The sequence below is a fragment of the Drosophila novamexicana genome, unplaced genomic scaffold, assembly GCF_003285875.2.
Source record: "Drosophila novamexicana strain 15010-1031.04,08,12 unplaced genomic scaffold, DnovRS2.1 tig00000689-arrow-pilon, whole genome shotgun sequence".
Classification (NCBI taxonomy): domain Eukaryota; kingdom Metazoa; phylum Arthropoda; class Insecta; order Diptera; family Drosophilidae; genus Drosophila; species Drosophila novamexicana.
In genome coordinates, this window is record NW_020824818.1 from 1,891,076 (window position 1) to 1,912,905 (window position 21,830).

At 37.0% G+C, this 21,830-nt stretch overlaps 2 protein-coding genes across 3 annotated transcripts in view; one reads left to right on the top strand and one right to left on the bottom strand.

Annotated features, from left to right (window-relative positions):
- Window positions 1–455: 455 nt before the first annotated feature.
- On the bottom strand, window positions 456–16,343 carry LOC115762977 (activating transcription factor of chaperone). 2 transcript variants are annotated; one of them, XM_030705353.1, is made up of 5 exons: window positions 16,193–16,343; window positions 14,886–15,155; window positions 14,718–14,828; window positions 1,752–2,008; window positions 456–1,687 (listed from the first exon to the last, which is right to left on the bottom strand). In XM_030705353.1, the coding sequence occupies exons 2-5, from the start codon at window positions 15,031–15,033 to the stop codon at window positions 1,055–1,057; spliced, it is 1,149 nt and encodes a 382-aa protein (XP_030561213.1). In that variant the 5' UTR covers window positions 15,034–15,155; window positions 16,193–16,343; the 3' UTR covers window positions 456–1,054. The 2 variants fall into 2 exon arrangements, with proteins under 2 accessions (XP_030561213.1, XP_030561214.1); XM_030705354.1 differs by lacking the exons at window positions 14,718–14,828; window positions 14,886–15,155; window positions 16,193–16,343 and adding an exon at window positions 9,709–9,757 and having other exon boundaries at window positions 457–1,687.
- A 1,759-nt stretch (window positions 16,344–18,102) lies between these two features.
- The window catches only part of LOC115763095 (protein WBSCR14 homolog), a 34,626-nt gene continuing 30,898 nt past the window's right edge, over window positions 18,103–21,830 (top strand). The window contains exon 1 of the mRNA XM_030705532.1: window positions 18,103–18,838. Within this exon, the coding sequence (XP_030561392.1) occupies window positions 18,240–18,838 (599 nt within the window). The 5' untranslated portion in view covers window positions 18,103–18,239. The remainder of the gene's footprint in view (window positions 18,839–21,830) is intronic.

A 21,830-nucleotide genomic window follows, 5' to 3' on the forward strand; every position in this document is an offset into this window, starting at 1 on the left:
TTATACTATATACATTTAAATTATAACAATTGTGATTGTTTGAACAAGCTGTCTGTCTGTCATTCGTGACAGTTTTGATTTCTAAAAGATCTTGTTTTCGGTATTCAAAGAAGAAATTTAAATCTTTAAACCTGCTAACACTAATTATGTTAAAGGACTTTAATACCTTGGAGCTTTGTGTGTTTGAGTATGGGCCGTGTTTTTTTTCGTGGCAAGACAGGTATAACTCCCGACTCAAACTCAGTCGCATCTTTCATTTAAAAATCTTTAAAACTACGTTTTTTTTTTCCAAAATTTCAACCGAAGCTTGTTTTATGTTCATGTTGGGCCAGCTGCGCCCATCTCGAGTTCAGGGTACAATTCGTCGTATATAAAACGGCCTTTTATTTGTTTCACAGGATTACATTTATAATTCACATAAATTCAAATACAAGTGCAAACCATTCTGTGGTGGAAAATCAAAAATTAATCGGTTTTTGTTTTTTTCGAAAACCCATTTTAGTTTATTACTCAAAATATGCTGTATAACGTTTACTGCTAAATAATAAAATGAATGATTTCAAAATTTTCAAAAGTATTCTGGCAACAAATGCAAAAAAAAGAACAACAAATATGATTACAGTTAGCGGCCTCCGCACAGGGTTTGATAAACATGATGTGATTAAGAACAAATAAGGTTTTCGCATTAGTTTTTTTTTGAATCTTTGAATTCGAGTGCCAATCATTGGGGCACATTGGCCTGTGCGGCATTCTGTGTTGTTGTGTTGTCCTAGGCCAGCACTGGCTAAAAGTGTCGAAGCCGCTGCGAGGCGACTTGTCATAAGTGCCAAAATGCTGGCCAGGACGGGCAGCTAAAGCTGTGGGCATGTTGGTTTTGTATTTGTCGCCGAATGCAGGGGGAAGTGAGTGAAGTTGGGATATTGTTTATCTTATATGTGAGGCGGGGTAGGTCCTGGGGATTTACAACGTGACAATAACGATAACGATAACTTTGCAAAGAGCATTAAAATTAAGTGTGAGGGAAAACATGATTTTGAACTTGAGGCAACAGTTTCTATTGCTTGCGCTCCCTGTAAAACTCGCGTATGAGCTGGCGCAAATAGCGCGATTCGTGCTGCCGCTCGGAGAGTGTGCGACGCAGCGCCTCGTTGGCTTGCATCAGTTCCTGCTCCTCGCCGAGCACATGCTCCATTTCCATTTTCTTCTTCTGGCGATAGCGTGTGGCCGCATTTTTGTTCTGCTCTTTTTTTCTTATCTTGCGATCCTCCACGCCGCGTCCGTAGGTGCGCGTTCGCTTTTTGGCCTTTGAAGAACTGCTGCTGCTGCTGCTGGCAGATAATGTCGACTGCTGCTCCTCGCCGATGGTGTGTGCGGGCGAGCTGCTGCTGCTCTCGGGCAACCAATCCTCGTCCGCATCCGCCATGCTGCTGTCAGCGGCGCTGATGTCACCGCTGCTGCTACTGCTGCTGCTGCTGCTGCCCAGGGATGATGATGCCTGAGATTCGCAGTCATCGTTGTACTGCTCCCAGTTGATGGGCAGCTGCAGCTCTTGGGCGCGCATGTTGACAATGTCATCAACTAATTGGGTTTCGCGTGTGATTTCATTGACCGGCACCCAGTTGTTGAAGCCGTAGGCCGCACCTGCAGGAGCACCTGTTCCTGTTGCAGCTTCCGTGGCATACGACAGCTGTGGATAATAGATGTGTTATTGGGATTGTTGCAAACTATAGATATTGCTTTTTTTTACTCACCACCTTCGGCTCCTGCTTGACAAGCTGCGGATGCTGCTGCTGCTGCTGTTGATGAGCATCGAAATGAGGCGGCGATTGCGGCGGCGTCAGTTGTTGTAATATCAAAGACGAGTCACCATGTTGGAAATCAGCGGCATTTGCAGTCACCTGCACTTTGGTTATGGGCAGCATGTCCTGCGACACCACATCGACGTGCTGTGGGAAGCCTGTCGTTTCATAGTCGATGTAATGCGGCGCCTTTTGGTCTAGAAGGCACTCTGAAAATTGAAGGCAAAAAAGTATATGATTATTAAGTTTTATATTATTTTTGGTTATAGTAATTCTTAATATTATTATCCCTAATTTATTCACAGAAGGAACTGCTTTCTGCTTATAAATATAAATATAAATTTACCTTAAATAACTCTTAAGCTATTTCAATGAATGATTCGTTTAGCTTTGAACTCTGAAAAAACCCAACACAAATACTATTCTTTTAAGAACTGACATTTTTAACAATTCATACACCTAATGTTCATGGTTCTTTTAATTCTTTAAATTATTATTTAATGCTGTGATTATGATTTTATGCTACAGGTTTTGCTACTTCCAACAGCTGAACTTAGCTAAAACCAATGGAAATTTACAAATTGAAACTAACAATTTTATTGCTTTTTGAAATAGCATTATTAATACACAGCTGTTATCTAAAGGTCCACTTGGCAAGCTGTTTTATCCAGGTTCAACTTTCATTTTTAATTAAAATTTTTCTAGATCACTTTGTAAGGGTCCACCCTTGTACTTGGGTCTTAAAATATTCATATATTCATAGTCATATATAAATATATTATATTCTAAAGGCCAATCGGAAATAAGAGGGTCTCTTTAGACAAAAATGTACAAGACCTTTATATTTATATTTTTTTAAATAAGTAAATATATGTTTTTCTTATCATTATACATCACAGTTAAATTTGATGTAGAGCAATTAATTTAGCTATATATTTTACAGAAAATTAATAGCGAAAATTCCCGAAAAATAAAATTTCTTATCAATTTCCTAATATTTTAATAAATACTTGATGCTAAGCGATTGCCAGCTTATCGACTCGGATATATATAGATTATTTATTAATTTAACAAAACTAACTTAATATTTTAAAAGACTTCGTGGCCTTTACTTTGATCAATATGATACAGATATCTATATCTGCTGTCTGTTGTATGCACAAATAAGAACTACGTCGTAATATCAGCACTCGTGTTGTCGTTCTTGTGCTTGTTCTTCGTCTTCTTCTACGCTCAATTCAAAGTTATTTCCATTAGACGTGAAGGACGCCTCGACTGGACCATGTGGAGCGACGTCTCGTAAATATTTGCATATTGATTGTGGCATATTTTCAGCTCTGGTTGTTATTTCCAATTCATTTATTGATTCTCACTTGAAGAGAGACGACAAATATTGAAATTAGTTCGCTGGCAACTCAACGATTTGATTATTTGTCTTGTCGCTGTCGAGTTTCATTTCAATTGAGCAGCGGCATCGACCGTCAGAGGTTATCATCAGCAGGCACCCTGGTCTCCGATACAGTTGCCAAGTGCAGTCAGTCCATAAAGAGATCCATATATATGTATGTTATGCATATAGAACTCTGCTGGACAGTCCGAGTGGCAGAGAGCGATCTGAAATGACCTTCGCCTGCCCACCTGTGGAACACCCGCCGTTGGCACCTTGGGCTGGGTCGCATTCTCCAAAGACACTCGATATTGATTAGCATAACTTGTTCCGCACATAACTCTCGCGCGATAAACAGAGCAAGTGCCAACTGTTGACTGCGAGTTGCATTGAAAACTATTTACATAAAAATCTAGTTTTCAATTTACAACACAATCTTCTACTCACTGCACCTACTTCATATATAGGGCGTGCCCAGATTAACTGATTGCAATAATTCTATGCCAGACTCTAGAATATATAATCGAAAATCTAATCATAGCTGAATATATAAATAGCAATGCAGAGTTAAACTACCTTAGCTACTTTGTTGCCAATGGAACGTTTACGTACATCGGCCCTTACCACTTAACTGAATGTCAGCTTAACATGGGCGAAATACCTTCATGATAATATATCGCAGTATTTGTAAATAGATTTATTAGTCAGTAAGTTGTTTGGCTAGAGACTTGTCTACCCAGTTGTCAAGCTTTTAGGTTTAATGACCTGTTCAATAAATATTCACCATACAATAGAGCCCAAGGTTGTGTTAAATGGAGACCTACGATCCGTGGGAGGCACAATAGAACTTTTCGAGAAGCCCTTCATTAATAATAATAAAACCTTTAAAATATGGCTACACAACTAGGAAGCTATCAGGTTCAAAAATCAGTAAAGGAAGAGGCATCTAAAAATCCTATATGAAACATTGAGCATAAAAAAGGGCTTCCACAACTTATAGTTTTTTTCATATTAGTATGGAGCCTGAAACCAAAAAATTCCAAATTGGAATGAACATAAATTATATATTTTATAATAAAGAATATGTATGTAGCTAAAAACGTATCTTTGATCTTTCCTGGCTTAGTAATATATATCTGTGTACTTTTGTTTGTTGATTTATGGGCATTCTCTTAAACATTTACAATGTATTCTACTAGGAAATTAAATATGAACGGTTTAACGTGACTTAAGTTAGTTCTAAAATCATTTTGATAAAATACAAAGTCTGCCCAAAATCGATCTAATTATAATATATTATCACTAATACAAAATGCAAAGGGCAAATACATTATGAGAGAACTCTTGTTTTTTAATTGAATAGTAAGAACTATATATGTACATGATAGTTCCGTAACGAAACTGTAGTCCGAGTATCGCATTACGGGGGGTTCGAGTCCCTGGCTCATGTATATGAACTCAAGTCTGTGATATTTAAAAGATATGTCAATGATAGTTCCAGTCTGGGGCTAATGCATATGAATTCTAGTCTGTGCTCTTTACTAGATTAATATTTTCTAAATAGATCACATACCAAGAATTATAATAAAGATAAAGCAAATCAATATTCTACGTACCTCATGATAAACTTTAAATACTCCGAATTATAATAGAAATATATTTATTATATATGTGTATAAATGTTCTACGCATTTCGTTACAACAGAAATAATGCCTCGCTCTGGGGGTAAGGAAATGTGTGTGTGTAATATATATATATATATATATATATATATATATATATAGTGTGGTTAGTTGAAATTGTGTCCTACATTTGGTCTGCAAACTACGCAATTCGCAGTTGCAGTCGAGAGCTCAGCTCTGAAAGCTCAGACATTGGACACACACAAATCAGAGATTAAAGCAAACAAAGTTGCCATTGCGAATAGCAAATAGAACAGGGGACAGCAACAAAAAAAATATATATATTAAAAAAAAGCAATGCCAATTCGCACTATCGCTGTACATATATATATTTGAAAAGTAATATATTAACTATAAATGGGGGCATGATTAAAAACAACCTTGGCGTTGGAAACCTTTACGTTCATGCATATACATATTCATTCACATATACTAATATATATATATATGGAAAATATTAGCTATAAAGCTAAGCAGTTTGTCTAGAAGAGTTTTCAGTAGAAAAAGGCCTGAAATTTCCCATAAAGTAATGGGTTTTACGCCAGGAAATCAGCACAGCTCAAAATGTAAACAAGCTTATAGCTTTAACTCTTATATTCTATAGTTTTAACTCTTTAATTTTTTTTTTTTTTTTTTTTTTTTTTTTTTAGCTGCTAATTATTTATTTATTTATTAATGGTCGACAAAACGAGTGTCTTCCTCATTATTCAATAGAATATACAATAGAATTTTATGCTAAAAGCCTAGTTAAAGGATACAATTTTCTAAATAGCATCACCGACCGATGGAGGTGTTTTATTTGCCAGTCCGGCCAGCTGTGCCCCTTTTCACAGCTAATTTTGTCAGTGACGCTATTAGAGCCTACATCTAAGCAGAAGGTTGTAAGTAGGAAAAAAGTGTTTTCAAGTAGCATTAAAATAATCTTAATTTGCTATATTAATAAAGAAAATACAATAAATAGGAAAAATGAAAGTAAGAAGAATTGTTAATAAAGTAAAGCAATGTAAGTTAGATAAAGAGTGTTAAGTAGATAGGACAGAAAGAAAAGTAATGGGAAATCACCGACCCGGTGGGGGAAAAATTTTTCAGCCTGTCCGGCAAGCTATGCCCCTGCTCATAGCTGGGAATGGTCAGCGACTTCCCGAAGGTATCCTGAAAGCAACGATTTTATTAGGGGTAGAGACAGTTCGGTAGAGAAAGCGTGATGCAAACTATTATAATTTTTACATAGCACGCGAAAAGGATTGTGCATAGCGTAGTCTGTTGTGCACGTAGATAGTAAAAAGGGGCGATAATTTCTGGTTGGTCTAGCCGGAACAGAGAATTGAAGACGCCCTAGCAGAAAAGGAGAATCTATGTCGCCAATAATCAACTTATGTAGAAGGACAACACCGAGAATTGTCCTACGGTTGGTTAACGACGGAAGGTTGAGAAGAAGCAGTCTGCTGGAGTAGGATGGCAACCGAAGATTAGGGTCCCAATTTAAACCTCGTAAGGCAAAAAGCAGAAATTGCTTCTGAACAGATTCAATACGATCCTGGCTGTTGTTATACTGTGGAGACCAAATGCAAGAGCAGTATTCAAGGATAGGGCGAACAAGAGAGATGTACAGAAGTTTTGTTATAAAAGGATCGTTAAACTCTTTAGACCATCGTTTAATGAATCCAAGTACACCTTTTGCCTCATTAACGATGGTATCTATGTGAAGATTGAAACAGAGTTTAGAATCAAAAATTACGCCTAGATCTTTAACTGTTAGTATACGTTGCAAAGGGATATTGTCGATTGTATAACTGACAAGATAAGGTGTAGTACGATTAAAAGTCATAAACATACACTTTGAACAGTTTAGATGCAATTGATTGGCAGAACACCATAGTTGCATAGCGTTCAAATCGTCTTGTAGACGAGAATGATGTAGGGGATTAGTGTATGATAGAAAAAGTTTGACATCGTCCGCATACATGAGTACACGGGCATGTGATATGACAGAGGGGAGATCATTTATAAAAAGGGTAAAGAGTAAAGGTCCAAGATGACTACCTTGAGGAACACCAGAAGTAACGTGAACCCGTTTAGAGGTAGTCAGCCTCAGCATTACTCTTTGGGTCCTACCTTTTAAATAAGAATTAATCCAAAGCAGAAGAGACAGGGGGAAACCTATTCGGTCAAGTTTAAAAAGTAAAATGTCATGGTGCACAGAGTCAAACGCCTTACTGAAGTCAGTGTAAATGACATCAGTTTGCATTTTCGAAAGGAAAGCATCGTTTACCAAGGAAGTAAACTCAAGCAGATTGGTCGTAGTTGACCGATTCTTTACGAATCCGTGTTGAACAGGGGAAACAACTGATTTGCAGAAATGCTGCAAATTCGAAGTGATTATTTTTTCAAATAATTTAGGAATAGCGGACAGTTTTGCAATGCCCCTGTAATTTTGTATATCAGACTTCCCACCTTTCTTGTGAAGAGGAATGATATAAGATTCTTTCCAAAGAGATGGAAAGACAGAAGTTTCAAGGGATAGATTAAAAAGCTTTAGCAATGGATAAAGAAGGGAAGAACTACACTCCTTGAGAAGACAACTAGGAATATTGTCCGGCCCAGGAGAGTAAGAAGACTTTAAAGAGTTTATAGCTAATAGGAGAGAGGAGTGTGAAATAATTAGAGGAGGTATATAACTTGCGGAAGAAATAGTATAAGGGTAAGCATTAGTATTAGGACAGACTGAAGAGTAAGTTGATTGGAAAAAATTAGCAAACAGGTTAGCAGAATCAGTGTCATTGCTAGCTTTATCCAAGCCAAGAAAAAAAGAAGATGGCAAACTTGAAGATTTACGCTTCAAGTTTACAAAATTATAAAACTGTCTCGGATTTCGGGAAAATTGTCTTTTACAACGTATTAGATAATTCTCATAGCATTGAGAATTAAGAAGAAAGAAGTTCGACTTGGCTATGGAATATTTATTTTTTGGCTGATTTCCCTAAGTAGGTTATTAGGTCAAGGTCACAGAAAGCCCATAAAACTGCGGGACATCCTGACAAATGGATAGGCTTTTGCCAATTTTCAATAAGCACATATATGAAAAGGCCTTTTTTTTAAATATTTGATAAGGGCGCGTCCGTTGGGCATTGTGTAGAAAACATAAAATGCAAATGAAATTTATAAATACTCAACTGAAAGCGAGGCAATCGCTGGAAATGGAAAACAATAAACAATAATAAAAAGAAGAGCCAGTGCATATATACATATATATATACATATATGTATATGATAAACCCGCCTGACCGGAAAGTCATCTTTATTAACCGTCCAGACTGTGCAGCAAAACAAATAAAAAGCACAAACACAGCGAAAGAAATAAAAAGATGGTTGTGTTTTATTTGATCAGACAGACAGTAAAAGCATATTTTAGGAATTTTACCTAGAGTTATTTGTGATATTCAAAAAAACACGTTTATATAACTAAACAAACTAAATATATTTAAATCAGAGCTGTAATTGCAATGATTGATAATTATTTTCCATTAATTCATAACACATAGCTGTCTGTGTCTTATATTCATCAATACATTGTCTTACTAGAGATTTGATAGCACAAGCACAAAGGAATGCACATGATCTTTGTGGAATTTGTTATAAATTCTCATCGGGTACGCTTCTCAAAAAACTTTCTAAAATGTTCTTTATGAATATACATAAAATGCATTGTTCTATTGTAGACTTTAATCAGGAGTAGATTGTATTTTTTTTTTTTTTTTTTTTTTTTTTTACTGATCTACAATCAGTTCATATTCCATTCAGATCTGCTTGAATATTCGTTTTTATACCCGTTTAGGGGGTAGAATTTTGTCATGAAATGTGTAACGCATGGAAGGAAACACCTCTGATCCCATAAAGTATATATATTCTAGATCAGCATCAACAGTCGAGTCTGTTTCATTCTGTTACTTGAACGGGCCAGATCGGACCAGATCGGTTGAAAAGTAGCTACTACGGTTTTTAAGATATTTTCATCAAACTCCGCATTGACAAGCTTCTCTGTTCTCTGACATCTGCAGGACCGCAAGGCAAATGTCTTCTAGGGTTTTAAATCCAGGGCGTGCCCAAGATATCCTTACTATCTCGTTAATACAAATACAGTACACTAAAGTTTTGTTTTTCATTTTCATTCAGTTAAAGTCTAAAGTCTGTGTCTAAAGAATATATTGTATTATTTTTCAAATTCGCAGTTCACGACTAAAAATCGGATAGCCTTAGTTCGCTACAACTAGTTCCCATTTCACTTCCAAGATCCAATTCAAGTTGGCTTTTCGTATTGTTTAATAAAGTATTTGGATAAGCACTTCTAACTAAAGCTTATGATAATAATGTTTTTATGTGAGCTTAGGATACATAAATATAAGATCTTCATATAAACTCATTTTAAAATTGTCTCTTTTATGTGTGAGAAATCTATTGAGATCTTAAACTAGAATATCATCCACTTATAGACTAGCTTGGTATTCGAATAGAGTTGGAACTCACACATAAATGACCCAGAGATCTACATTAAAGTTGAGGTTGTAATATACAAACATAATGTAAGCTAACTATTAAATATATTTAAATATGTACATAATGCTTTTCATGGTTTAATCGGGTAAACAAATGCAATATCAGTTATAAAAGCAATCAAGCTATCAGATACGTCGAATCTACTTTGAGCAAAGATCTCGCCTACATTTATATATAAAGCATAATCAGGTTTTCAAGGTCTCGTTGACACGTAAACATAACAGAACGCGAGATGTAAATAAAATATGATTAGGCTTATTTAGCTATAGATATATGTATACTAACCATAGGCTTGTTGCATAAATATATAACTGCTCATTATTGCGGCAGCAGCGACTCAGATTCAGAAAGAGATATCGAATTACAGTGAAAAAATGTGGCAAAACAGAGGGCAGTAAAAAGAGAGGTTTGGAGTAATATAAAAACAACTTTATTTAACTAAATATTAGATGTAGATGAACGCTGAAAGCGTAAAGAAAAATCTACAAAAAAAAAACTAAAACGAGTACTAAACTAAAAGTAAACGTTTCAACTAATTGCTAGATTAGCGAGATGCGCGTTTTAAAAAATATATTTCTACAAATTATTTGCAACAGTTCGAGAATTCGACAGGCAAAAGAAACCTGCTGAATAAAAATTAATAAAAGTGAGAGAGTGAGAGAAAAAATCACAGCGAATTTTGAACGGGTATCAAAAATAAAGTTTGGCTCAAAGCAAACGACGAATGGGCCAAGTTAATAACAAGCAAAACGTGTGGGGCGGATACACACGCACACGCACACGCACACACACACACACACACACTCACGCTGTGAAACACTTGGTAAATGTGTGTAAGGGCTAAGGGCTACTGGAGGGGGAGGGGAACTATAATAGGGATATGGGCTTTTATTTCTGGTCAACTGCTGCCGCAAATACTTCAAAGGCGTGGCAGCGGCAGTGCAGGTTGTTTTATTTTTACTTTTTTTTATTTGTATTTTTTTGCTTTTGTTGGGCTGCTTGTGGGGCGCTTGCTTGGTTTTGTTCCCCTTGTTGGGCCGTTTAGCGTCGCTTCACCAACTTTTGCGAATTGATCACAATTTCACGGTTCCACATGTAACGGTATCCACAGTGTGGTATCATGCTCACAAAGTCCTTTGCGCACACAAACGAATGCTGGCCGAAATGTTGCAACCGTTGCCCCAGCTTACGTATGGCCTAAACAGAGACAGCGCGTGCCGCTCACGCAGTTGGTATGCGCACAGAGGTAGCAAGAGCGAGACTGCTAGAGAGGGGGGAGAGAGAGGTGTGTTGCACGTTGATCAGCTACATATAGTTGGCTTTTGTGTGGAGCACCTCAGACGCACGCGTTTCGTATTGTTTGGCGCCGTCGTTGCGAATTTCGAGAGTTTGACAGTCTCGGCTACTGCCACAGTTTGAGAGCCAATTGGACTCTGCTTAAATACAAAATATTCCAATTCGATTTCGATTTCGAGTGAATTCCACGTTATTTTCCGTTACGCTTTTTGTTTTGCGCGTTTCAAAACGCCAAGACGTGCGCTTTCTTGTTGTTGTTGTTGTTGTTTGTATTTTATTTTATTTTTTATTGCTGTCTGTTTTTGCCTTGCTTCTTTTTTCGCTTGAAGGCAGTTTCTTTGTTTTCCAGTATTTGTTGTTGTTGTTGTTTTCGTTATTTTCGTAACTTAAACCAAAAGCCGTGTTTTAAGCCGAGCGCACGCGTCAGAGTAACGATTTGTACTGAGCATTGTGCGCGAAGCGCGCACGGTTTTTGCCCTGGCCAAGTCATCAAAATACGAAAGAGGGAGAGAGTGAGAGAGAACGGGAGAGAATGGGCGCGTGCGTGTGTGAGTGTGTGTGTCTGTGAGAGACAACAGCCCTGCAATAAGATCAATCTCCGGCGCCGTCTCTCGATCAGCTGCCGAGCACAAAAACCCGAATGCGCGAAGCTTACAAATCAACAACTGTTGCACAGTGGGTCAGAAACCAAAACTCACTGTGAATTTGATATGAGCTATATTCGAAAATGTAATCTACAACAATACAAATATTAAATCTTTAAAACTGAAGCCCTAACAAATAATATTTGATTGTATCGAGCATAAATTTCGAATCTTTCATAATAGATTTCACGTGTTTTCCGACGTATCGCTCTTTAAATTCCAATTTTAGTTTCACCAAAATCCTTCATCTTTCAAATTTTTATTTCAATATATTGTTTTTCTAGTTAAAGTTTACTTTCTGTATATTCCTAGAGGCTCAATCAGTATATGTGATTTTTTTGTATGTTGTAAAAGAATTTATTATAAACGTATAGATACAGTAGGTTATGGGATATTATCATGATATTGTGGCTTTACTTTTCAGTAAACTCAGGAGAACTAAGTTTACTTTTTGAAAAGCACGCCCTCTGGCATTTTCACAATATTTACCCACTGTGCTTCGAACTCTGAACAGCGCTTTAGTCCATATATTGAATATGCGTTTTGATGCACATTATCAATAATGCTTTTTATGAATATACGTAAGCGCGGCCAGTCGACAGGTCTCGGTGCACAACCGCCAACCCAAACCCCCCCCATAGCAGTGATAGGCATCCAAATTTTAAGCTCGACAATACGACGACATATTTATGACAAATAAAATCGGCCAGACAATTCGAGACCCCAGTGGAACAAGGTGACGTTCAATGAACTTGACTCAAGACTCAACCCAGAATGCAATTCGAACAGATAGAAGTGGCCTGTTTGGCTAGCTCAAGCAGGTTATCCATTCGAAAGAAAGTGATCTATACTAATAACAATAACATTTCTATAATACTATATACTTCCTCTCGCGATAAGTTGAGCATGTGACAAGGCCGCAGAGGAAAATGAACAGCATTATAAAAGTCAGCTGCAGAGTTCAATGACAGCGCCCTATATAGAGATCGCTCTCTCCCTCGTCTATCTCTTTCTCCTTCGATCTCTCTCAATCTCTGTCTTTATGTTTCCTATGAGATTAAGGCGGTATTTAGTCTAAAGAGCCTGTCATAAAGGCAGGCCAAGCCCCAAAAAATCCAGACGAAAATGGGGGGCACGTCCACCGGCAGAGCGAAAAGTTTATATTTAAAACAAAGAAATTATCAACTTTAATTTCCTGTTGAAGTTCCAAAAACAAACAAATTTAATTTATGCCAAATCACAAAAAAATTTCCATCACAAATAAAGATCAACTGGTTCATTGATCTGTCAGCTGATAAGTCCTTGAACCTGGCAGAAGGTCTATTCCATTTTGTACAGGGTATTAAAAGCGGTTTCAAATCAATTTTAATTTCTGGTTTACAGCTTGAAAGCGTGCCGACCTTCAACTAAATTGCTTCAAATCTGTATTTTTTTCGAGTTCTTGAAAAACTTGTAATGAGCGCGACTGAGAAAAGAAACTCAGTTGTTTGATTTAAGTTCTCTCAGATCTCTAAAATACAAACTAAAAAATATCTAACACTCTGTTTTTGACAAACACCAAAAGAGATTTCACAATCGGGCGAATTACTCATAAAATACCCAAACAAAAACCATTTTTGTCTTTTTTTTCGTTGGCTTTTTGGCCAAGCGCTCGCTGCTCTGACCAAGTTTATAGTGAATTATAATTACGTTGCAAATAATGGCAAATGCCAAAACAATAACAAAGTGCTACTGTTAATAAAAAAACAACATTCGAACCGGTTTCTTGCCACTGCACCCTGATAAAACCTGCCAACTATTCATAATTTGTTAAACATTCATTTAAAAAAAAAGAGATTTAAGCAGATGCAGAAAAAAACATTTGGAAATTTTATGAAATTCCGGTTGAAAATATATACATATATGCAAATAAGTAAGAAATTAGTCAACAATCCCAAGCATTATGGGTTATTTCAAGCCTAAAGAGTCTCCAAGCTGTAAGACTTAAAAAAAATAAAATAAAACAGAGCATAAGCTGAGAACGAGATATGTTTACTTTTTATATTAAGCCAAAATTTAAATGATTTGGTCAATAAGAAATCTTCAAAGAGCTACGAACCAAAAAACTATCGATAATTATTGATAACATCGATTAAGTTTATGGTAATCTAGCCTAATTAAAAAAAAATTGCAAAAGGTAATTTCAGTTTCGTCAAAATAGTGTCCGACTTCCTAAAAAAACAAACAAATGTCGAACAGTTAAAAGAAATATCAGCGTGATTCAGTTTTGAGACCCAGAAACAGGTTATAAACAGATCGTTTAAGGGTACTTCGTATTCAAAGCACAACAAAACAAGCTCAGCTCGAACATTTTTTGTCTACATTTTTCAGACGTTCAAAGTTCGACTGCGTTATAAAATGTTTGTTTTGGGTTTTGGTATACGAAATAAAATACATAAATATAATATTTGGAGACTAACGAATCGAAACAAAATGTTTCTTCTATTAAATTATTGAAACAATTCTAATTTTTGGAAAGTTTTCTAAAAAATGCAATACAATTTGTAATCTCGCCTCATATATAATATTGAAACATATTAAATGGCAGAAAAATAATCCAATTTTTTTTGGGTCTGCAACAAAATATGATTAATTGGCAAGAAAATAATGATTAATAAAATATATATTTTATATAGGCTTTGTTCGAATGGTGAAATGCTCACAAATTATCAGCAATATATAACTTATGAGTGTTGTTTTATTTTCCTAGAAATACCGTTGGCAAAAAACGTTAAACATGTTTTTTATCGCGGCCGATGCTTAGCTCCAATTTATGGAGAACCTTTCAAATAATTAGCGTCATCTTTTCATGATCGCGTATTATTTAGTTTAATTATTGCCTAGCAAAAACGCATCAGATTCTTATGTTTGTAAGATTTCTTTTGACAAAAACCATTGTAAAAACATTAAGTGTAACTCATTCTCGGGCTTTTTTTTCTTACAAATTTACAAGATTTTTATGCCATCTTACGAGTTGGCCATAAAAAACTGGTCAATTCGAGGGATTGTTAACTAATAATAAAATAAGCACTAATATTAACATTTTGCCAGCCAGCTAAAACACAAGTATTGAAAACTCAACTATAAGTTAAATAAAGTTAATCTTCTTTTGTATATGAATATTTAGTTTATCTTTAAAATAATTGGGACAGACTAAAATTAGTCCTCAAGATAAAGCCAGTCTAGACTGTAGCTAACCCAAATAAAATATTTAGATAACATTATTTTCATATCTTAGTTAACCTCTCGACTAATTCTATTAACTTGATTAACCAATGTCCTAATTAGGCTCTAAGCTAAACTTTGTTAACTTGCCTTCATCCTTGAGATCCGAAAATTCGACAACGAAATCCTCGTCGCTCAGCAATCCCATAGTTGCAGCCTTCTGCAAAATGTCCGCCTCGTCGACGCTCAAGAGCGTAATACCTACAATAATCGAACAGATATAATATAAATAAATTCGTTTGCATTTCATTCACTGACCATTTGCAAAGTTATCGTCATAGAGAAAAGTAGTTGTTGGGTCGTCAAGCGAAAAGAGCTCGCTGGCCACTGCCGAAGGCGGCGATGCTGGCTCCAGCTTCGGATCCCAGTACAACTCTTGGGGCAAATCTAAACTCTCCATTGTCATATGTGAAGTCAAAGGGGAAATCGGAATCTAAACTTGATGTGCTATGTGGTGAATATATTGAAGAAGTTTCGTAGAATGTGATGAACGCTGGTTGTTGTTGTTGTGAGGACGCCATGGTGGCACTGCAATTGGGAGCAAAATAAACAAATGTTTGATTAATATACATTACTTGGCACTATTTGGCTGACCTGCACTGTATGGCGCACTTGAATTGATAAACAAATTGTACAACTCATTCGAAACTGCAGCTAGACATAAACAAAACGAATTGCCTGTTCAGACGACGTCAACAGCTGATAAGCCCTTAGGATCATGTTCAACCCCATGTCAAGTGCTAAACTTTTTCATATTTTGTTTTGTTTCTACTACAATTTGCATAAGTCTTGAAGTTGAGCCAAAGGGTGCAAACTAGAGATGGGAGAGTGCCTGGCACGATCAGCTTTAATTTGTTGGGATTAAATGAACAAACTCTGATGATTTGCCGTGTGCCATGGTAATTTTAAATTTTTCTAAAAATTCCATTAGTGTTCCAATTTTAATCTTAGAACTCTTTTCCAATTGAATTTTAAGCGATTCCTTATTTGTTGTATCAAATTGTATTTAAGGCACGAAATTTAACACGAACACGTCGTGTTGAGTCACGCGTTAATGATGGGAAACACGATACGAGCCTAGCTCTAGTTCGCATTGCCATATAAAAACATTTCTCTTATCAACAAATAGCTGCTTGCTATGTGCACGGGCAGCGCAGTCGACGTCAAAATCGCATACTTGTGCACAGGGCGCAAGAGTAGCGCAGCTGTAGCCCGAGTGAGTGAGATAGATAAATAAGATGATTCACGAGCCGCTGCACGTGCTGTAGCATGTGGCAAGGTGAAGAAGCAATTGCCGCATAAGTTTACGCAACTGACCAGCCGATTGCATCAGCCAATTTCAATGATTTCGCTGTCTGGAGTACCTGGCTGTTGCATGCCACAAGCAAGTGGTAAACATTTCTGCCACGTTACCATGAATCGACAAAACAAGCAACAAACACACTCGCAACCATAACTGTTTATATACAAGTCAGTGTGCGGCTGTGAGTGTGTATGTGTGTGTGCGCCACTGCGAAATTGTTGCACTCTTGCATTGTTAGCACTTGTTCAATATGGGTACTTACAATTTTTTTGTTAACATTCTCATAACTTTGTGTGTTGGGGCACTGCTCGTGCTTGTGTTTTGTTTGCGCGCAAACTATAAAGCCATTTTTATTTCCATATAAATGCAAAATACACGAGCGAAAATATTTGGACCTTTTTGCGTTTCATTTGGAAAGATACTGAACTGGTGTTCCGTGTTCCGGAACTACTTGAACTCTATGGTTCCAATGAACGAATGTTAGTGAATAACAGTAAGCAACGAAGAGTTCCGAGTATTTTTGAACTAAAAACATATCAAATAACATATTTTATATCGGTATCCCGAATAACAGAAGCTGAAGAAGTCCAACAAGTCTTTGTTGTATCTTTTTGGGCTTGCATATGTTGTTTCAAGGAATTGTTTCTGAAAACTAACCGAAATTGAATAAAATTAAATTGTGCTGGTTTTACAAGCACTGTTGCTTGTTAACATACTGTTAACGCTCCCGCAGATTACTTTCGTTAAGTAAATTTCGATGTGCCTGTCAGGTTTTGTCTTGCTGCTAGCGTACATCTGACGCTAACGCAGTTTGGTATTTTTTAGTCAATTTTAGTGTTGTGTAGTCGCAAAAGCAAATTAATTAATATGAGTGCCTAAATTACAATTAATATTACGTGAAAACACACGCTTGCGCGTTAAAGTCGTATATTCGCTATACATAAACTGAACGCCTGCTTGGCAATTGGAGACGCGCCCCCAACGCGTAGCTCATGTGTGTGTGTGTGTGCACGATGTAACTACAAATGGATAAAAGCAGAGGTCAAAAGTGCACGCAGGCAAGAAAAAAGGGCAAACCCAGTGGTCAGCAAATGCAAGTTGTGACGTAAACGAAAGACTGCGCTTTAAATTTGCTTATTGGTTGTAGCCAATTGGGCGCAACATAAAACGGGACTCGGTGGCAATTGTTTTTGTTATGCACAGCGTACGTATATCGATACGAGTATGTGTAAGTAAATATGTGCAGGCGCAGCCTACGCCATCGTCGCAGCCGAATGTTGTTGCTTCTTCTTGCACGCCCAGCCACTCACATTTAGCGCCAGATTCCTATGTTGATAAGGCGCGTGTGTGCGAGAGAGCAATAGTAAGTTATCCGCTAGAAAGAGCGAGAGCAGAAGAGTAATAGAGAGAGCGCAAGCTGCTGGCGTCAGCTGTTTTATGTTTTGATTGTGTGTGCTGGGCAATAATAAACGCAATCGCACAGGTTTCGTTCGTTCAGCCTGAGTTCTTGAGTTTCTGCGAGCCGCCGATCAGTACCGTTTGTGAAATTGAAAAGTCATCAACGTCTGTGCCGCCGCGTGCCATAAGAAGCAAACGAGCAACAAATTCACAAAAGCTTTTCATTATCAGCGCCAATTAACTGACGTCGCATTTCTAATAGTTGCGTGTGTATGTGTGTCTGTTAGTTTGCAAGTGTGTGTGCAGGCGTTTCTGTGTGAATTGTGACGCGTTAAAAGCGGGGCGTGTTCGCCATTAGAAAAGCAGAACGAGCTGTAAAAGCAAACAACAATAACAAACGCAACAAGTGCATAGGCGCTAAACAAGAAGTGTTGAAAAATAAAAAGAAAACGTAATAAATGTTGCTACAATTAAGAAAATTTGTTAATTACTAAAAATATCAACAAAATAGTAGAAAATGCAAACAGTACAACAGTATAAATAAAAGTGCAAATTGACAAAACAACAGAAATACAAAAGAGGAGCAAAAAAGTTGTCATAAATAAACCAAAGTGTTAATTAAAGATTTTCAAAGTTAAATAATTAAATTGTTAAGCTTTTATAGAATTAAGAAATATGCAAATGCGTTAACAATAATAAATATACAAATATTAATAGATATTAATTGTAAAAAATGCCTGAAACGTGCCAAACTAATTAATTAACATTTTGCAGAGCTCAAAATTTGTTGCAAACGCATAATGACAAGCATAAACACGAACTAAATATCCGAAGCTCAAACCAAAATATTTGCACCTGCTCACACTACAAAGTAAATAAAAAACAAACAAGTAAAAGCAACAATAAAAAAAATGATGTTGAACAAATACGAAATCTATCAACGCACAAACAACATGTTTCCCCACCAACAACAGCAACAACAACAACAACAACAGCAGCAACAACAACATCATCAGCAGATCCTACCGCCGCAGCATATACAGCATCTACAGCATCAGCTCACCCACTCGCACCCCCACGCCCAGCCGCAGCTGCACTCGCTGCCCCATTCACTCTCCCCGCTGCAGTACATTGGCAGCGCTGCGGGCAGCACTGCAGCAGAGCTGGCCGCTGCCGCCGCAATGTTGGCCGCAAGCAAAGCCGAACGCGAGTCAATACACTCGGGTCAGTTTATGGTCTCACACTTTGAGGCCGAGGAGGCGCAGGATGATCTCGAGGATGATGGCGAGGTCAAGATGTTGGACCCGGAGGATCCGAGCCTCGATAAAGCCGGCGAGGCGACCAACACCTGCCGCGACGTGCAGCTCTATGTGCCACAGACCGTGGCGCATTTTCCGCGCATGGATCTGGACCGCGAGTGCGATGAGAACAGCATGGGCATGATCACCTCCCACCTGGAGATCGAGACGTCGCTGACCAAGCTCTTCAAGTGCATGAACCTGGCCTACAGGTGAGTCCAAACGGTTCAAACCACGCGTCACGCGCGTGATAACATTCGCCCATTAAACTGGGTCTGGCCGAAAAGACGTGTCCGCACATGTCGCTGCGACGCTGGCGGCGACGTCGCCGCTCGGGTTACCTGGGCGCAACTTCGCTTTAATCGCTGTCTTTGTTTTCTGCTCCGTCTTCTATTTCTGCAAACGTTCGCAAATGCAGGCGAACAAAAAGAAAAAAACAAAAAAAATGAGAAAATCAGAAATCATAAATATGAAATATCAATGCAGGAAAACTGAAACGCATTTCTGAAAACATAATCAACGACTTTTACATACTCTATAAATATAATAACCATGTCAATGGGGACGGCAATAGCGAACAATTACCTTATTAATTAATATTTTTAAGGGCTTTAACCAATAAACAAAGGTTTCAGTCGTGCTTAAAGAGTTGTCCGCTCGAAGAAAAACAAGTTTTTCCAAAATTTATTTATTTGTTTAATGAGAGTATATGTTAAAAAAAAAAATGGCTCGCCTGACTAAAAAATGGGTCTAAATTGTATTATATATATGTATGGTATGGTATATGTATATTAGAAAATAGCAATAGCGTTGGTCTAACAATTTAGAGGTCGCTGGTTCAAACTCAGCTGAAATTTTCATTTATCTTTTCATTATTTATTATTAAAATTTGGCAATTGTCGATTATTTAAAGGCTTGTGACTGCCATTTCATTATTAAGTTCCACTCTTTATATAATTATTGTTGGTAAAGTTTTTTCCAACCTTTGAAAAAGTAAGGAAATACATTGAAATGAAACATTTATTCTATTACGATCGACAACTGTAGACATCTACTATCTTAGAAGATATTCTTAATCAGTTTCAACAGGTTTATTTGAAGTAATGCGACTTACATATAAGCCTAGATAAAGTTTGTTTGCCAATTTCCGTAAACCCAGGTGAACTATGAAGAGAATGTTGTTGCTCTTTGAAAATGTGTGTTGTACAAAATGTTTACCCAAATTACACTTTTAATACCTATAAAAATGCTCACAGAACTACGGACACATCGAAATTGAATGAAAAAGTAAATGCGAATAAGTTAGATCATATAGTCCATATATAATATTCGCTTGGGTTCCTGTAAGGCACGTAGCCCGAGATTTACGCTTTGTTTTCATTTGTTTTGTTATTATTATTTTTATTTTTTGCTACAACTTTTGACAAAGTCAGCTAGTTTGTTTATAATGGCGTATTTACTTTTGGTTGCGAGCAGAAGGCTCGCTGATGTTACCCGGCTTTACACGGTACTTAAAAAATGTTACCTTGTTGGTGCATATTCCTTAATTAGTTGAACATTTAATATTATTCTTGTCGTGGAAAACTGTAAAATCCATTTAAGGTGTCGTTTAATAATTGTTTTAACAATCTTTAAGAAGTCGAATGCTTATTGTGTAAAAAAGCTTCTAAGTAGAAATCATCTATTACAGTTTTTCACTTATTTTCTACCCAGAGGGAGGCTAAGACAGTCCAGCAGTCACCATCAACATGTGTAATGCCAATTTGCTTACAAAATATTTTCCATTTTATATTATTTTTATGATCATAATGAACGATAAAATGGTTAAGCCCTACGTGAGAGTATACTTATCGCACATGCCCGGTTCTTATGTTTGTACGTACGTAATAATATATGTGTGCATATATGTGGACTTTATAGCGCATCTCTAATTGATATTGAGCACGTATAAAAGTTTTTTTTTTTTTTTTGGCCTGCCTCTCGTCCTTCCCCCGCCATACCATAGTGCGAGAGTTCAAAGTTTTGAGTTCATTCAGTTCATTCAGTTTTAAAGTCATCGAAGATCGTATGTTGCGTATTTTGTGCTTTTTTTCGTGCCGATCTATTTTTAACATTGTGCCGCGCGGTTTATTTTATAGTCAGCTTGTCGGTGTGGGGTTTAGCATACTTGTATTTTATGACCACGGCTTATCAGTTTGATAGTTAGATAGGCCTTGGGCTTTATTTATGTTTGCGTTCTCTTATCAGCCAGAGGCATTTTTTGCAGGATTCCCATTCAGTTTTGTGCCCACCTCGCCGTGGGGTTGTTTTTTAGATAATATGCGCCTTGGGTGCAAACGCACGTGGATTAACTGGACAGTTGTTGCATGTGGGAGTTGTACACACGACTGGATGTTTGGGGGTATACAAATCGGTATTTGAATAATGTCACGTAACAAAGGAGCTAGCTTAGAGACCATTAAGATATTTCCTGACAACCTGAACGGTTTATCATTTAGCTTGGTTGTTTGGCCAAGTGTAGAAATAAAACGCAAATTGTATGTATGCTTGAAAGGGTATTTATTGTTCGGCAGACCAAAGTTTATTTTGTTTTTATTTACCAATTGTTTCTATGTATAAAATTGTTTCTATGTATATTAATTTTGATATGCTTTCAATAACATTTTTCTTAGTTATGCAAATGACTTCTGTATGGCTTAGCCCAGCTTCAATTCTAAATACATAATAGAACAAAAGCTTATATATATATGGTTAAGTCAATGATGACGTCTGCCTTCCATTTATTATTGGCGTATTCCGCTGCGAAAGCAATTCATTTAGAAAAGGAAACTAAACTGGATTAGTGCCAAATTGTAGTACTACAACAGGAAATTAAACACAGCGTCAACTAAGTTAGTAGCTGTTCAGGAATGCGGCGGTGCGTTGGTGGCGCTTGGTATTCCGAGTGGTTCCATGAATGCAGCCAACTGTTGATGCCAGCGATTCGAGTAGCTTGTTATGCAATTTGTTTTTGCTATATAACTATTTGTAAGTGTGAGTCAACGATAACAACAGATCGTGTGTCGTCCGCGTATTGATTAGTTAAGCATTGTTTATTATGTACTATATGCATTGATATTGATATTGATATAGATATAGATATTGAAATTGATATAGTACGTATATTGATTAATGAGAGTAATTGTTTTTGAAAACCTCGCTCCA

Coding starts and splice junctions, on each gene's coding strand:
- LOC115762977 (XM_030705353.1), bottom strand. CDS start 15,033: ATGACAATGGAGAGTTTAGATTTGCCCCAAGAGTTGTACTGGGATCCG. Junction 14,829..14,885: donor TGACGATAACTTTGCAAATG/GTCAGTGAATGA, acceptor CGATTATTGTAG/GTATTACGCTCTTGAGCGTC. Junction 1,688..1,751: donor TCAAGCAGGAGCCGAAGGTG/GTGAGTAAAAAA, acceptor TATTATCCACAG/CTGTCGTATGCCACGGAAGC.